The sequence below is a fragment of the Lissotriton vulgaris genome, chromosome 4_1 (genome assembly GCF_964263255.1).
Source record: "Lissotriton vulgaris chromosome 4_1, aLisVul1.2, whole genome shotgun sequence".
Classification (NCBI taxonomy): Eukaryota; Metazoa; Chordata; class Amphibia; order Caudata; family Salamandridae; genus Lissotriton; species Lissotriton vulgaris.
In genome coordinates, this window is record NC_141691.1 from 1,951,341,244 (window position 1) to 1,951,353,408 (window position 12,165).

The window sequence follows — 12,165 nt, forward strand, 5'->3', positions numbered from 1 at the left end:
TGTTCTCTTCATTTGTCACACTTGACTAATAGCTCCAGGGACAGGCCCTACATGAAAACACAAAATTAAAGCTGGTTCACCTAACCGACATTGGCGCTGTTAATGCCGATGGTATAATGAAAACAGCAGGAAAGGGGGTGGAGCCTTTCAACATATCCAGCCCCTTTTATAATAAGGTTTTATCAAATATTAGGCACGTACATTCTGCTCAGGGATGACTGACAACCAACAGTTATTGCTGGCAGACGCTAATGAGACCTTTGTAGTTACCAGCAGTACATTACTACCTTTCAAGAGGTAATGGAACAAAAATAATAAAAAAAATGAACAAATACTAAACCCTGGGAGCAGAACTTTCAGAAGTCAATGGCTATACTCTAGTTAGGCCATGTCAAGGGAAGAAAATTGTAATGAGAAGAAATTAAACTAATTGCCCTTCATTGAAGCTATTTTGCAGGGGGAAAAAGCCAGTGCAGTCAATTCGTTGCAATACAAGTTTGCTGAAGCATGACCCATCCCTGCACACCTGAATGCAAATGGTGAAGCGCTCTCCAACTGGAACTGCATTTGCAAACAAATTTGCAGAAACACGCCTACGGTTGATTACATTTACCTTGATCCGAGAATGTGATAAATTGGGTGTTAGCCCTGCAATAAGGCGGTGTAGATCTAAAGCTGATAAATCACTTGAGACCATAGTTAATCTCCACAACATTCCCACTAATTCAGTATTCAAGGCCCCTACCCAAAAAAAGAGAACTGGTGACTTGGTATGCAGGCAGCATCCCTTCGTCATTTATATGCTAGCAGTCTCTTGTTCTCATCTAAAGCGGCTAAACAGGATCACAGCGAAATATCCGCGATCTGTGGAGGCGAGCATGGTGCTCACCGTAGGGTGCGGCCGTCTGGTACTAATAGAACATCATCCCCGTCGCTGGAGAAGTATGAAGATGCCTCAGAGCAAAAACAAGGCACTATCTTTGAGTAAACATTGGAATATGGTATTACGTGAAGGGCATGCCTACGGACAAGTAAATAGGCTCATTTTCCAGTGGCTACAGGCGCGCCTTCACCTGGTTGTAGGCCAATCTCGCCTACACTGGGTAAGGACAACCCTCTCCACAACCTACGCACCCACACTACATCCATTGACCTTAGAGATGCCACATTCCTGGATATTGCCCGCCACCACATTTCCAGTCTTGGGCTCCCATTTAACAATCTAATATGTTCTGGGAATTGTAGGCACGGCGGGAAAAGAATATTATTATTTTTTTATTTATATTTTTTATTCAACTCAGACCACCATTTTTAACAGCCTTCTTCCATTATCATACTCCGAATAGACAGAAACATGGCAAACTCCTTGTAGGTAACCTTGTTGTCACCATCCATGTCCATCATTTTCATCACTTCTTTCACCGCCTTCTCGTCTTTCCCAGAGCCAGATAAAGAAGGGAACTCAGTCTTCACAAGAAGTTGCAGCTCTTTCTGGTCGAGTTCGCCACACTTGCCATCTGCGCCAGAGCATTTTTTGAAGGTCTGGAGCATGACCGCACAGAGCTGTTCCAGAGTCATTATAACTGGTGCTTCGATCTCAACCACAAGCAGGAAGAAGGCACTGGCGGCTGGAAACAAGGTACTCCGTGGACGTGGTGCTAGGTAGGAACCCCACCTGATATAGACAACTTTTCAGACGATATATACTGGGAATGGGGCTGTCTTGCAGACAAGATTTTTCTTCAAGGTTTGAGAAACAAAAATCGTGTTGGAGTGGCTAACTAAACCTGGGTCTTTTCAAGGAAAGATTAGAATGGTGCTAAATTTCACTTTTTATAGCGTTTCACACTTGTCATGCTTGGCTATTTCTCTTAACTAGGTTTATCAGTTAACTCGTTTGGTGAAACACAGCATTAAAGACAACACTTGCGCTCAGTACAACAGTACAAATGGTACTGAACATCCCCACAAACATCTAAGGCATCACTGACCTGTCCATGTATCCGGCTATCGATTAGAACCCCCCCGCCCCCACAACACTTGCACCCAATATACAGCGCAGAGCAACATGCAACAGAGCACATCAGAAAGAACGCCTCATACGCACATAGCTTGAAAATGCAACACACAGAGACTCACAGGCATAGAACAACCTAAGAGCCAGGCACCAGGAGGGTGGTTATCCTAAGAAGTGCATAAGCAATAAATAACAGCCTCTAGTACACCTCTCGGGCGCCTCAAGGCACATAACTTAACAACATGGCACATCCACCGCTCAATGAACATGACCGCGCCAACCATGGATGGGCCAGTTCCGCATCAAGAACATATAATCAGAAGTAAACTCACGCGGCAGCCTATGAAGGAAAACCCAGGGGCACACCGGAGGCATACCAGACAGCTGAAAGCACTACGAGGCCTTACTAATGGAAGACTAGGCACTATACAATAACTAGCATGACACAACTCTGCTTATCAGTTGCTCAACCACTTTAGCGAGACTGTAACATTAGAGTACAGCTTTTAAATGGGTGCAATAAAATTATCTTTACATGACTGTCTGGCTATTGCCAACAAGCTTTCATTAAAGTCAAGTGTAATGAATAGATTGACAACTATTGCTTCTAAAAAATAGTGTACGTCTTAGGTCTAGCCTCGAGCCAGCTTTAGCCATATCACCACTCGTATTACTAACAAATATCATAAAGACGTACATATTTACATATATACTGGGGGCTCGAGGGGGCACACAGCATCATAATCTCAGCCTCCAGCTTTTGGTGGTGGTAAAATGTATTTCGACATCTGCTTTTCAAAGACAGTGGGAACAGATTAAAAAAATGCGTTGATGTTTATAATCTCACAAATGCATGCTTAGAAAAAAAAATATCTGCGCAGTTGTGGCTGCACGCTCACCTGCCAGCCACTCCTTAAGTTCTTGGGGGAGGTGACAATTGTATTAATTTCATTATTGTGAACAGACATTAGGAGCAAACACAATGTTATCGAACGATTACGAAAAATCTTTATTTCGGCAAATGCCATAAAAGAAAACCGCAGTAGTACATTAAAAGCAGTGCAATAGAGAACAATAGAAAACAGTACAAGTAGCAGCAGATTGATCCTCAAGATAAAAACAGTTCATATAAGCTCGACACAAGAAAAAGCGTACAGTGATTAAGAAAATAAATACATTTCATGAATGATTTAAAACAGAATAAAAAGACAGTATGAGACCGTAGGCACAATTAGGAGCCTGCACTTATGCCACATGGCAGCCAGAAATTTTGAAACAGCACATACGGTCGGGCCAGTTGTGTCGGTTTTGAATATTCTAAATGCATGCAAGCAGTGTTTGAGAGTTAAGTTTTTACATAGGGGAACAATCCAGTAGTTCCTAGCCTTGCAATACCATGGGCAAAAAAAACAACACATGTATTTCGGTTTCAGTGTCACATCCACAAGCCAGACAATTTTTTGGAGTAGAGGTTGACCACCATCCAGTGAAGGCTCGCAGTGGAAGTACACCATGTCTCCACTGAAGATATAATTTTTTTGCTAAGACAGGATATCTGTCATCGAGGAACTGCTCAAATAAGTAGAAGTCTTTATTTTGCAAAAAGGAAACTGTGATTGAACCTAGGTGGGAGTTGAATAATGCAGCATTCTGTCTGTCTGCACGGAATATATGTGTTAACTGCACGGATTATATGTGTTAACTGAGTGCAAGACAGTCGTCTGCAACCATTCTCTGGGTCTAACCACAATTCAGGACTCTCTAGCCTGGTAAATTCCTTTCTTATATACGCGAGCCAGGGAAAGTTGCCTGAGCCTGTAGCAGTCAAAATTTCCTTGAGTTCCTCTCTGTAATGTGTAAGCTCCGGGGTAACCCAGAGCCTACGCCAGAATCTCAGGGGTTTTATGGCTAGCTCTTCATCAATAGGTCCAATTCCCAAATCCAACCTAAGAGGAAGCAGTGGGAAGCTAGATGGTAAGGCCAACAATCCTCTTAGAAATGTATTTTCAGTTTTGGTGATTTCAGACCTATTACAGAATCCCCAGAGTTCTCCCCCATACATGATAGCTCCCCTGGCTTGTGTTTTGTAAACCTTCAATGGTGGTCACACAGGTTTAATAGTGGACTTGTTGGATAGCCAAAGAGTTCCGTCGGAGAGTTGCGCCAATTTGAGTTGTGACTTTATCTGCTGGGGTCGCCATGTCAGGTTTTCCTTTAAGGTCACCCCCAAGTAGTCAAAAGTGTTTACCCTCTCTAGCATATTTTTCCCTAAACTTGTGTTTGGACGTGAGGTTCTTGGTGGATTAAAGATCATGAATTTTGTTTTTGAGGTATTGATCTCCAAACCTAACTATGCAGAACTCCTGAAAGCCATCCAAAATTCGCTGAACACCCATTGGGGATTTGGAGAGCAAGAGAGTGTCATCAGCGAACATGATCGCTGGGACCCTGTTGCCTGCCAATTTTGGGGCATTGTTGTTCTGGATTCCGTTAAGGTGGCCAATTACCCCGTTAACGTAGAGGCAAAACAGGGTCGGTGCAAGTACGCAACCCTGCCTTACCCCCCTACCTACTGGAAATCTGGATGAAAGCTTGCCATTTTTTCCACATCTGACTTGGCCATAATTAGCCTCGTGCAACCTAAATCAATATGATCAGGAGATGTGTAGGAACGCCAAGGTCAGCAAGAACAGCCCAGAGTTTCCCCCGAGGTACAAGATCGAAGGCTGAACACAATATAGAGGCTGCCGCCCTCAATTCTCACCGTTTTCCAATACAATAATTGTAGACGGAAAATTTGGTCAACGGTGGAGGTGTTCTTTCTGAACCCTGCCTGGTAGAGACTAAGGATTGCAGACTCATAGATCCAGTCCTGAAAAAAGATCCCCTGGTAATTTGTCCAACCCTGGGGCTTTCCCTGAAGCAAGTTTCGAGATAGCATTACAGGCACAGTGAACTCTATCACCTCCATGTCCACCGGCAGAGTGGGGAGGGCGAACGGTTCCCTATGTACACTCAGGGAGGCCCAGCGTAGAGTATAACGCCCGATAGTGTCCTTCCCAGGCCTCTGTGGCTATGTTCGATTCAATAGCTACCTTTGGCGCAGTACATCCATTATTGATAATGGACCAGAATTTACGTGGGTCTTTATTTGCCAGCGCCAGTGATAGTTTGGACCATTTCTCTACGTCCCACTCTATCTTAGCACATTTGATCAAATGTTTATAGTGTGTCCTCAAGATTTTAATAGCCGGTCTATTGTTCTCTTTGACTGCATGCAGTAGCTCAGATTTGGCCTTCCTTCATGCTGAGTTATACCAGGAATGTGGGGGGCGCCTTTTTTACTCTTCCCGACACCCAGGGATTAGGAATCTTGCCCAGATTTCTCAATAGATCCTCGTCGAGAGATTCCAATTTACTGTAATACTCTGACGATGAAGGTTGATTAATTAATGTCACAACCTCCGTAAATAAGTGGATTACAAGGCTGTACAGTTTCCCTAATTGATCAGGGTGTTTCAATAAATTTTGCCATTTGACTCTACTTCTGTCGTTGGAAACAATGAGAGTCTCATCATTAGCACCGGAGGCTGAAGAGCACTTGCTACTGCTGTATGGTAAGCCCAAATCTAAAATTAGTGCGTTATGATCACTATCTGCTCTATCGAAAACAGTAAAATCATTGACAAGTGGCCATAACCTGGTTTCAACTAAAATATAATCAATAAGAGACATGTGTCCAGGCTTATTATAAGTAAATTTAGCTGGAATGTCCGAAAGAGTTCGGCCATTACATGCTCTTAAAGAATTATTTAGGGTGAGTGCCGTCATTTGAATCGCCAACGGTGTCCAAGCCTTAGGTGGTGGGACCTGGGATAAGGGTATCGAACAGTGATCGTCCTCTGAAGTCAGCACTTCATCATTTAAGCCTTTTAGGGATTCAAAATGACAGTTAAAATCACCACCGACCACCAAGCGAGTATCACTCTGGATGGTGGGAATATAGAGGGCTAGGTCCTCAATGGTAGTAGACTCATTGCTTATGCCGACAGGTTGAGAATAAACATTGATTATTGCAAGTTTCGAAGCATTAGGGCAGGTGAGAACTACACATTGGATGTCTCTAGAATGGGTCTCTATAGATTTAGCACTACAGCCAAGATGGGTACCAACCCAAATAATCAGGCCCCCGGAGGGGCGGCCTTTACCACCCCAGGCTGCCGGCACACCGAATGACGCGAAACCAGTCCGGTGTTGCACGGTACAGGCCCACGTCTCCTGAAAGAGACATACGTCAGCGCTATCTACAAAAGAGCTCCATTCTGGGCAGCTCAACTTGTTTTAGAGCCCGGCCAGATTCCAAGATAGTATTTTGAGTGAATCTGGGCGCGTGCCCTCGTCCAGGCCACCAGCCGAATTCGTACTTCCAGCATTAGTCTGGGTCACTGGACACACTGTAGTCACCAGTTGTGTGTCATCCAGTACTGTCAGATTCCCAGAGTCTCTACCACTAACAACAGAATATTGGCTATTACTGGGACAGGGTAGGATTATTTCATTCAGACCATTCAATCCCTCCAGCCTCGCCCCAGTTAAGCTCGGCCTGTTCCCTTCTTGAGAAATTTCTCCCAGTATTCCCTCAACCCTGACAGATTCAAGTGAATCCCACTTTGTTTTACCCGAGGTGCGCCCTAGTCAATCAACCAGATCCAATCCGCTGTATCTATTATGCAGGGAAATTGTCGCAGGGCCAACAAATTCAACAGTTTCCCCTCGTGCGGGTCCGTCCAATCGGCGACCCACCCGTATCCATGGTTGGCCGGAGCCAGTGTTGGTATGTAGTTGTCCCGGGGGATAGAAATATGCCAGGGGGAGCGGTTGGATGGCAGTTGCAAGACAAGGGTGAGGCCATTGGCAAATGTGGTGTACTGTCTGTGTTTTTCTAAAATTTATCAAAATGCAATCCCCCTTTACATCCTTCTCCCTTTGGCCCACCCATGACACTACGAACAAATAAAATGTCACTAGTCACGGCTGGAGGGAGTGGTCTATTTTTGTTTAACCAATCCGTGACTTTATTTTTGAGTGAGGTATAAGATTCCTCACATGCGTTCATAAGCTCCGGAACCCCAGCTAGAACCACCACATATGGGCTAGATTGAGGCGGCAAATCAATTGTCACTGGCTTGGGGTTACTAGTGCGTTGTTTCTGTTTGGGTGCCTTGGGATCAGGGCATGTGTTGGAATTAAGTCTTATGTTTAAAGCTTGCCCCGTATTACAAACAACACCCGCACTCCCTCTCATATCCCTCTCCGCTCTCCCAACATCTCATACAACAGGATCTAGTATGACTGGCCTGCCCACCCCCGCATCATTGTGGTTTGAGAGTGCTGGTCTAACTATACCTGCAATAGTGCCCATAGTATTTGGACCATCAAGAGCTACAGTTGCAAGTTTATCATCGGCTTTGGACAAATTAGCGACATCCCCTACAATGTGGGTTAGAACATTGGTTACAGACGCTAAACTAACTTCAATAGTGGCTAATCTAAGTAAGGTAACAAAAGATCAGTAAAAAAAGCCCACATTTTAACCCCAAAAGCATCATTTACAGAAGGCATTTCGGGAGATACTGGGTCGGGTGGCGCCCGTTCAGGTGCACCTAATACTTCTTCCAATTCTTCAGAACGAACTGGGGATGCCCGCACCATTTCGTCCAACCCCAGGTTCATAGTTTTACTGCGACTGTGGTTCTTTTGAAGTGCTATTTCCCTTTTCCTTATAGTTGCCCCCTGCTTTAGCAGTGAATGATCTTTTCTGCTCTTTAAAGTAGTAGTCCTTGATCTTGTTAAAGGGGGCGATGCCTGTGCCGAAGCCATTGCTTCTATGGCTGTGCTTGGAGAGACCGTCGCTGTTAAATTGGCCACGATAGAAGGGGAATTGTTGCGGCAAGATAAATCAAGTACAAGTGGGCTAAGTGGAATACATCCATTTACATGCGGGACAGGGTGAATATGCCCATCAAGAGATAGCCTCCGCTCTGTAACCGCTATCTCCTGGTCCAAAGCTTTAGATGCTTTTGTGAAGAAATAATCCAAAGCCCCCATCATACCTGCACTATTCATAGTTGGCTTATCTTTAGTAATGCCAGACGCCATTGCAAAAGCTTGCGCAAAAGTACCCAGCACTGTGAGGTTTAGAGTTAGTTAGCTTACCAGGCGGAAGTGGTCCTCAATGTCCAAGGCAGTCGTTAGAGGGTGGGCCCAGCCCGGCCTTCTCCGGCCTCGAACGGGCTCAAACAGGTCTGCCCTTGGCCCGGGCTTTGCCCAGCGCGCGCGCGCGCGTCACACGATGCGCGGGGGCTAGTTACCTAAATAATGGCAGAGGGAGGAGTCTAACAAGCTTCAGGTGTTCCAGGAGGTGTAGCGGGCCCAGGGGCTGATGGGACTCTTAGTCCTTCAGTCCGTCTCAGTAGCATGGGTGGCGAAGGGCAAGATGTCAGCGTCCTTCGTTCCCAGCCCCTGGCAGGAATCGCCTCCCAAGTAGCAAGTTGACCCCACAGGTCAGAATGGCAGCAGAGTCCGCGCTTGTCCCCTACAGCGCAGCGGCACCCGCGCCAGCGGGTGCGGCAAGGTCTTAAGTGGTGGAGGGAGGGCGGGCTAACAAGCTTCAGATGTTCCAGGAGGTGTAGCGGGCCATGGGGCTGATGGGACTCTTAGTCCTTCAGTCCGTCTCAGTAGCATGGGTGGCGAAGGGCAAGATGTCAGCGTCCTTCGTTCCCAGCCCCTGGCAGGAATCGCCTCCCAAGTAGCAAGTTGACCCCACAGGTCAGAATGGCAGCAGAGTCCGCGCTTGTCCCCTACAGCGCAGCGGCACCCGCGCCAGCGGGTGCGGCAAGGTCTTAAGTGGTGGAGGGAGGGCGGGCTAACAAGCTTCAGATGTTCCAGGAGGTGTAGCGGGCCATGGGGCTGATGGGACTCTTAGTCCTTCAGTCCGTCTCAGTAGCATGGGTGGCGAAGGGCAAGATGTCAGCGTCCTTCGTTCCCAGCCCCTGGCAGGAATCGCCTCCCAAGTAGCAAGTTGACCCCACAGGTCAGAATGGCAGCAGAGTCCGCGCTTGTCCCCTACAGCGCAGCGGCACCCGCGCCAGCGGGTGCGGCAAGGTCTTAAGTGGTGGAGGGAGGGCGGGCTAACAAGCTTCAGATGTTCCAGGAGGTGTAGCGGGCCATGGGGCTGATGGGACTCTTAGTCCTTCAGTCCGTCCTCAGTAGCACGGGGGGCGAAGGGCAAGATGTTGGCGTCCTTCGTTCCCAGCCCCAGGCAGGAATCGCCTGCCAAGTAGCAAGTTGACCCCACAGGTCAGAATGGCAGCAGAGTCCGCGCTAGTCCCCCACAGCGCAGCGGCACAATATCAAATCCACTTTGGAAGTGGACAAATGACAAAGGAATAAACTCACAATCTTGCCCAGAGTACAGCTTTCCTTTGTGTCTCTACTGTTTGCACAATTTATTTAACTAACAATTCACAAAGACATACCTTACACATTAAAACCATCCTATCACAAACTGGCGCAGAGTGATGACGTCACGACCAAGACTATTGAGGAAAGTTTCTCGTAACTCTGCCGCGAGCCAGTCATTTGGTGCAACAAGTCCTCTGCTCAAGTCCCCATCAGTATGCCCCCCAACTCTCCTCAGTATGTTAAAGGGAAGTGTCTAAAACACAGGAATAGAGGATTCTGTGTATGTAAAGCACTCTGCTGCACCAGGATACAGGTGCGCTGATGGCAACGTCAAGACCGCGTGGCAAAAAGTCGCGCAAGCGCATATGTGCGTATTTATGTGTTAGTAAACGTGAACTTCAACAATTTTAATAAAATAGAAAACATCTGATAGGAGTCCTGCAAAGGATCCGAACTATCCATTCTTGCGCACGCAATGGGTTAAAAGTACACGTCACAAAAAGGTTGCGACTTGAAATGATTCAGTATGGAAAGGCAGCCACGCGCGTCAGCACGCGGGAGAGGACATTAAGTACCATTTAATGACGGAACATATCTTACCTGTCGCGAAGGAGGCCCTTGAAATATCTGCAAGAGATAAGAAGAGATTTCTTGCTTTAGGAAACATTCCGTATTTCGTAAGTGTCCAACCAAAGATGAGTAATTACATGACTTATCGAGAAATTACAAAAAACATAATTAGCATAAATTAAGCAACGTGCACGATTACAAATGGTATATTTTTTTTTTAGTTTTTGGCAGCCCGCATCTGAAACATGGAACACGTAAAGGTTCAGCGGCCGTGTCCTAATCTAGGCTTTAGAGTTTCTATATTGTGGAGCAGGCCTGGTCACAGGGTGCATTGTGCTTTAAAAAAATTATACAACACTCTATTTGGAGACACCGACGGAACTGGCACGGTTAGCAAATTTTGCACAACAAGTTCATGGAATCATAAGCAAAGACCCACTACTGGTCTAAAGGCAGTCGAGTCGGAAAGTTAAAGATTGTGGCGATATATCAAATCTTATTGGTTTTATTGTTCCTTGTTAAATCAGAGTATTTCGAAATCATCCAAATGAGATGTGATGTGGGTGTTTTAACTATGAACTAATAAGATTCCCCACGGGATTTCATAACAATTTTCATTAATTGAAACAAACACATTTATTTATTCATTCATTCACTGTACGTGGCTGGCTCCCGTTTATACCCAGGAGGACTCTCTATGTTTGCTGGTAACATGCACACATGCCCCCATCTACCATAGTAACACTTCTCAGCACAAATCAAAGACATAGAAATAAAGCTGCCAAAAGGATCCATACCACTTGACCTGGGTTTTTTAGCCAAGAGCCCTTTCCATGCTGGGAATTTTAAAACCATGCATTTAATACTCAAACTGAAATCCCAAATACTAGAATGAGGCTTGCTGGTGGCTACAACCCCACTTCTGGCAAAAGGTGTCACATACGGCACGGGACACTCTTGGCAACTATGAAAGAGCGCGCGATGGAGAACCTGCAACATCTGATGCTACAGCTGTTCTCATCAAAATAACATTTAACTAGAAAAATATGCAATTCCCATACAGAAATGACGTAATATGCTGCAGACCAAACTGCAAGTAAGCCATACAGGTCTGGCGACATCACACTACTCCCCATGCAGCCTACGTCACGCCGATTCACCTGGAGGCAGTCCACTACTCGAATGCTAGTGGATCACTAACTCCATCACACCTGACACAATTCTCTCCTGCTCTTTCACGCCCTCAAGTGGTCACCTCTGGAATCTCCCATCTCCAAGACTGCCCGTCTCACACAACACACCATTCACCTGCAGCCCCCCTTCCTACTTCTGACGGAAGAGGAACTGTCTGGCAAAAGCAAAGTTCTGCGAGGCCAGCCCCTATTTCTTCTCAAGCTACCTGGTTCAAGAAAACTCTCTTTCAGGCAATGCCCCGAGAATCGGGACACTCATCGGATTTTGGTAAGATTACCCCCTAATCCCAGAGCTTCAGATTTAAGCCGAAATAACACCTACTACACCCTGCTTAGACCACTCACACGTCTACAAGACTCGAACGTCTCGCTGACTCATGACATGTTTTTCTGTGTCTGGAGTTTAAATATATATATATATATATATATATACATACATACATACATATATATATATATATATATATATATATACATACATATATATATATATATATATATATACATACAGCCCGTCCCGACGTTGTCCGGGTATGAATTGCTGCCGGCCAGTACTATATTGTTTTGTAGGCTTTCGTTTTAATAGCATTTCTTATCTGTGACAGGCCTGTGAAACGCTCCAATTCACAGTGCACTGCCGACGCGTTCAGTAGTGTGTGAACTCGAGTTTCCCTACTTAATTTTTCCTTGCAATATTAGATAGCGTAAACTCGACAACATGGCATGAGCACAATCTACATTACAGAAGAACACATTAATTTGTGGTAGGCACGGGGAGACAACGCGATTTTCCTGGAATCACAGGATGTTGAGCTGATGCCGAGATTTGAACGTAGCTCCCCAGCTCTAAAGTTCGCAATTCTAGAACTTGTGGCGGGAGGTGTGTCTAAAAGTGTATGTCGGTGCTGGCCATCCATGAGA

At 45.8% G+C, this 12,165-nt stretch overlaps 1 protein-coding gene and 1 pseudogene across 4 annotated transcripts in view; both read right to left on the minus strand.

The window, feature by feature from the left end:
- Window positions 1–12,165, minus strand: part of PTK2 (protein tyrosine kinase 2) — an 878,302-nt gene that overhangs the window by 719,356 nt on the left and 146,781 nt on the right. For all 4 annotated transcript variants that reach the window (XM_086966271.1, XM_086966270.1, XM_086966268.1 and 1 more), the window contains exon 2: window positions 10,082–10,108. Coding sequence is in view for 2 of the 4 variants with exons in the window: in XM_086966268.1 (XP_086822394.1) it covers window positions 10,082–10,108 (27 nt within the window). In the remaining 2 variants the exon portion in view is untranslated. The remainder of the gene's footprint in view (window positions 1–10,081; window positions 10,109–12,165) is intronic.
- On the minus strand, window positions 1,277–1,626 carry LOC147724744 (protein S100-A4 pseudogene; annotated as a pseudogene).